Source organism: Lactuca sativa, chromosome 1 (assembly GCF_002870075.4).
Source record: "Lactuca sativa cultivar Salinas chromosome 1, Lsat_Salinas_v11, whole genome shotgun sequence".
Taxonomy (NCBI): Eukaryota; Viridiplantae; Streptophyta; class Magnoliopsida; order Asterales; family Asteraceae; genus Lactuca; species Lactuca sativa.
Window position 1 is genome coordinate 208875820 of NC_056623.2, and position 5730 is coordinate 208881549.

Here is a 5730-nt window from a genome sequence, read left to right on the forward strand (position 1 = left end):
TCTTGAAAAACAAGATTGGTGCTTCCCAAGGTGAAAAACTTGGTCGGATAAAGCCTTTGTCAAGAAGTTCTTGTAGTTGACTAGATAGTTCTTGCATTTCAGATGGAGCCAACCGATAAGGAGATTTCTCTAGTGGTGCTGCTCCTGGAATTAAGTCGATTCGAAACTCGACTTGTGGTCTGGGAGGTATTCCAGGTAGATCTTCAGGAAATACATCAGGGAAATCACATACTTGAGGTATATCCTTGATTTCTCTTTATCTTTCTTTTCTTATCTACAATGTGTGCTAAGAATGCGCTACATTTCTTATGTAGATATTTCTTTGTCTTGGTACAAGAGATGACTTTGAGGTTTTCCCCAGACTTATCACCATAGAAAATCAGGGCTTCGCCGTTTGGTAAGGGTAGTCGTATGGCTTTCTCATAACATAAAATTTCGGCGCGGTGTGAAGATAACCAATCCATGCCAATTATGACATCAAAACTACCGATAGGCATTGGCATGAGGTTGACGTGAAAAAGGTAGTTATTAAGAGTTAACAGACAATTTTCTAGGATTTCATGTGTCTTCTCAGTTTGACCGTTAGCGATTTCTACTTCATAGATTTCTTTTAATATGCTAGACTTATGACCTAACAATTTTCTTAATGTTGGAGTTATAAAACTTCGATCTGCTCCAGAGTCAAAGAGTATGCTAGCGTATAAATTATCTATGAGAAACGTACCAGATACAACCGAAGGGTCCTGGATGGCCTCTCTGCTTCCGATCACAAATGCCCTGCCATGCCCTATGCCTCCTTGAATCCTTAACTTTGGACATTCTTTCTTGATGTGTCTAACCTCTTCACACTCATAAAACTTTCTTTCTTCACCACGACCTGTTCCAGTATTTGTTTGCTGGTTGACTGTTGCAGGTGTTGTGTTCCTGCAGCAACTAGCAGTATGCCCCTTCTTTTTGCATTTTATGAAAACAAAACAGTCACCTGGGTGATGAAGGTTGTAGTGGTTGCACCATGCAGACTTTGGTTGAGTAGGTACTGCTGTTGTGGCTGCGTAGTTGGTTGCCACTTCTTGTCTTTTCTCAGATGATTCTTTGGGATTCTTCTTATTAAACTTGCACTTGTTTGTTCTAGCCTTGGGAGACTCAGCCTTTGAGACCACTTCTGTTCCTTGGATCTCTGTGAGGGTTAGCTGATGAGCTATCCTCTTGGTGCTATCATAAGTCGTAGGCTTTGATGTGATCACCATGCCTTTGATTTGCGATGCTAAACCCCAGATATATCGCTCAATCATTTTATATTCAGGGGTCACAAGTGTTGGACACATTATAGCAAGATCATTAAATCTAGCAGTATAAGCTTTTATCTCTGAACCCTTCATGGTTAGGGTCCACAGTTCTTGTTCCGGTTTATGTATTTCCTCCCTAGGACAATACTCCTCTACTAGCATCATTTTTAGCTCCTCCCATTTCATGGAATTTGCAGTATCAATTCCCATTGTATTCACGTGGATATTCCACCATGTAAGTGTTGCATCAGTGAAAGTACATGCTACAAATCGTACTTTACAATCATCTGGACAAAAGCTTATTTGAAAGACGGATTCTGTCTTTTCTATCCACCTTGTCAAATTCACTACCCCTTAATTTCCATGAAAGATTTTTGGCCTACAATTCATAAAATCTTTGTAGGTACATGTTCTAGCGATCCCTACATGGCCTTCATTTCTAACTCCATCTCTTGTGACATTAGATAGAGCCGCAACAATTCTTTGAGCTATGATTTCTTTAAGTTGCACTGTACTTATTGAGGGGTTTATTTCTAGCGGTGGTTGTGGTTGTTGTTGTGGTGCTGATGGTCGGTTAGGGTTTAGCCGATTACTCCTTCTAGGCATTTTGTTTTAGTTCCTATTATAAATAATAAGAATTTTTATGAGTTTTGTTGATCATTTAATACACGAGTACTAAATACTCTAGTTATTATTCACAGCGTAAAACATAATAGGCAACATAATGATTAATATAATGTATGCTTCATATTATTACCAGTGGTTACATCAGTTTATTTAGGTTTATAAGAGAAAAGTTTCTATAAACATTGCAAAATTTGCAAGGTTTTCTACATCCTTGCTATAAACTTTCCTCTTTTCGCCTTAGTTAGTCTGATTTTCTCTGTTTACATAACCACTAGTTGTAGCTTATCTGCCAGAAACCTAAGTAATGACCCAGCACGTCAGTGACATTAACCACTTGCTCTTCAAGTGCTTGAGTTCTCTGCTCAAGACTTCACGTGCATTCTTCATTTCATGAGGTTTGATTGTAGAGCTCTAACTCTGCAATCCTGGCATCGTGAGTAATCATGTCATTATAAGCAAAATTTATACGATGATGGACATCCATCACAGATTCCTGATCTCGTGTCCTTTGTCCTTCTAGCCTTCACACTCTTCAAGCGAGATGAGTAGCCATCCCTTCGACAATTTCCATCTTATCTTCAATTTTCACACTTTTCTCAAACAATTGAGATAAAGTGTTATCTTGAGAAGAATGTGGGAGATGTGGTCAAGATGACTGACCAGTCTCATACATCTTGGCAGCTTTTTCTTCCGCCACCCATTTATCAACTGTTTGTGCGATCCGTACAGGTTCATCTTGAACTCTATGACTTCCTGAAGATGTTGCCTTCTGACTCTTCTTAAGCTTTTGCCATATCGATATAGATTTACATGCAGTTCATTTCATTTTTACTCTTCTTGGAACTATACGGTAAAGAGTGTTCAGTGGTGGTAGAGATGATGCCACCGACTCTGTCTCCTCCATGGATTCGGTTTCTTCCATTGGTTCACTCTCTTCCCATTCGTTGGAGGGTAAAGGTGCTCCATCGTCAGAAGGTATTGGATGAAAGGTGGTTGGAGTTACAGAATAGTAAGGATCGCCTAACATCATAGGGAATGAAAGTTACTCTTCTTCATCCGTATCCTCGATGATTATCCATTCTCGTGAATGTGCCATGTCGGATTCCTATAGATTTTGGATCTCCAAGAGTTTAATCTATCAAATATTTCTCCCAAATTAAGGTGTATTCTCATCGCGGGTCTGAGTCTTTATATATGACTCTATATTCTTATTTATTGTATTCACACTTTTACTATTGTTTGTTACTTCAGGTCTATCTGATAAGGCTCCGGCCAGTCAGGACTGTCGAAAGGGCAGGATCATATTAGCATATAGCCGTTCTGAAATCCAGCAACCCAAATCGACATGTCTATCCTTGTCACCGCTCCAGTAAGTAGTCCTGCAGTAGTATAATTAATAATACTTTTTATTTATAAGCTAAGGAATATACCTAAACCTAATAGAGTAAGTCCTAAACTATAGACGTGCTTTCCTAAGAAAGTACTAGTTCACTATAGTTAAAAGCTCTGATACCAATCTGTCACACCCCAGCCGTCGGCGGAAACACCGGGTAGTGTAACGTCATTTTTCGTATCACAGTTATATAACATACATTGAACAATACTTAAAGAAAATACATACCTTCATTGATGATTGAAAGTTACATTATTGTTTTCCTAGTATTTATTACATAATATCCGACTATGACATACTTCTTAATAAACAGAAAGATAATAGTAAAACTTCTCCTGTTCGAATACATACCAGCTTTTCAAGTTCCTGAAAACACATGCATTTTAAAATACGTCAACATAAAGTTGGTGAGTCCACAGGTTTTGACTCCATAAAATAATACATTTTTACACATTCAGAAGTATAGTTTTGAAAGTATCATTTTGACTCTCCAAAATTAGGTATAATATTATACTTATCAATTAAGTGTTATACCTAAACATTTCTTAATCTTAAGGTATAAGTAGGGGAAAACTTATACTTAAAATTAATACCTGTATACGACAAGGTATAATGTTTCTAACAATTTGCTACCATGAGCCTGTAACCGCTGCTATGACATAATACCTCTGATAGAATACACTCATGATTTACCATGAGAAACAAACACACTCATGATTTACCATGAGAAACAACACCGTACGCTTCATCGACGTCGGAATAATAACAAATAAAAGGATAATTCATCACTTGTTTTTCGTTGACTGTAGCTAACAGTCACAAGTGGGGTGGTCAGCCTGTATACTAATTATACACGACTTCCTCGCTCACACGGGATTAACGGTTACAGTTCAGAGGATTGCCGCTAAGATCCCCAATCTTAGTTGATGAATACAATTACTCATGTAGACTTTGACGGCTTCCTATAGCTCTAACAACAAAAGCATCTTCATGTCTAAAACCTTAAGTTACTAGACTATGCTTTTAAACATTACTCCTAACTTCATAACAGTTAGGCAGTATAACAACTATATCTTGAAGTAAAAACCAGGTTTTATCTTGACCTAAAACCAATAATAACAACATATAACGTTTGTAGTTTTATCTTGACATAAAACTATCAATAACAATACCAAGTTTTATCTTGACATAAAACTAACAATAACAACATATAACATATCCAGTTTTATCTTGACATAAAACTAACAATAACAACATATAACATATCCAGTTTTATCTTGACATAAAACTAATAATAACAACATATAACATATCCACTTTTATCTTGACATAAAACTATTAATAACAACATACTATATAACATAACATTTAGAACTTTCGAATATTACTTCCGTATTATATCGCACACAACATATATGTAGAATCCTAAGTATAACTCAAGATCTACATTAGTAAATTAACATACTGATAAGTTTAATAATAATTGTATGTATTCAAAATGTTATATTTAGAACAATCATATCTCGATTATCAAAACTATATACTATCATATAGACATAATAATAACATATATACAATAACTAGCATGCGTTTTCCCCCGAAATATTAGAAAGTGGGGCCGTTAAACTCACCCTAGTAGCGTGATTTTATGTTATCTAATCAAAACGGTCAGCGTGCGAGATCGTTGGGCCTCGGGATGCCAGATGGCTTCAGAAAGGGAGAGAGGAGATAAGGAAATGGTGTAAGGAATAGTTGAAGTCGGACATGCTATTTATAGTAAGGATTTTGGACTCTCACGTCGTGAGTTTCATAAGGCTCACGTCGTGAGTCTTGCATGATCACCCCGTAGACTTACAATTTGCGTCCCTAGCTTCGGAAGGTGGCCATGTGACTCCTCGCGTCGTGAGTTTGGATCCTATCCCCTCGCAGCCTCGTCACACCTTCTAGATTCCGAAATGTGGCAAAATGACTCCTCACTTCGTGAATAAACCCTTGTTCACGTCGTGAGTTTAGTTAGATTAGGGTTTCTGAAAGCTGAATCTTCAGAAGGCCATAACTTTTGCATACAAAATCCGTTTTTTGACATTCTTTATATGCACGCGTAGGTATTTACGAGTACTACAACTCTCTTTTAGACTTAAATAGCTAATTCTAAGTCTATTTTAAATCCCTCTTATTATAGAGATTTATAGTGTTCGGTTTATCATAACTTCTTCATGCGAAGTCAGATTCAGACGTTCTCTATATTGTTGGAATCGTATGGACGTATACTTTGAGTTGTATCATAAAGAAAGTTCATATTTGTATTAGAATTTATCATGAACTACATAAAATTCTTACCACATTACTAGGTTAACATAATCATATTACATGATTGGCATAATCACATGTGATTGTCTATTGAACCTATTTTGGCTAGTGTTA

General features: G+C 36.8%; 1 protein-coding gene across 1 annotated transcript; it reads right to left on the reverse strand.

Moving 5' to 3' along the window:
- Nucleotides 1-224: 224 nt before the first annotated feature.
- Nucleotides 225-1496, reverse strand: LOC111912530 (uncharacterized). Its single transcript, XM_023908261.2, has one exon. The coding sequence runs from the start codon at nt 1494-1496 to the stop codon at nt 225-227; it is 1272 nt and encodes a 423-aa protein (XP_023764029.2).
- Between the last annotated feature and the right edge of the window lie 4234 nt (nt 1497-5730).

Coding starts and splice junctions, on each gene's coding strand:
- LOC111912530 (XM_023908261.2), bottom strand. CDS start 1,496: ATGGGAATTGATACTGCAAATTCCATGAAATGGGAGGAGCTAAAAATG.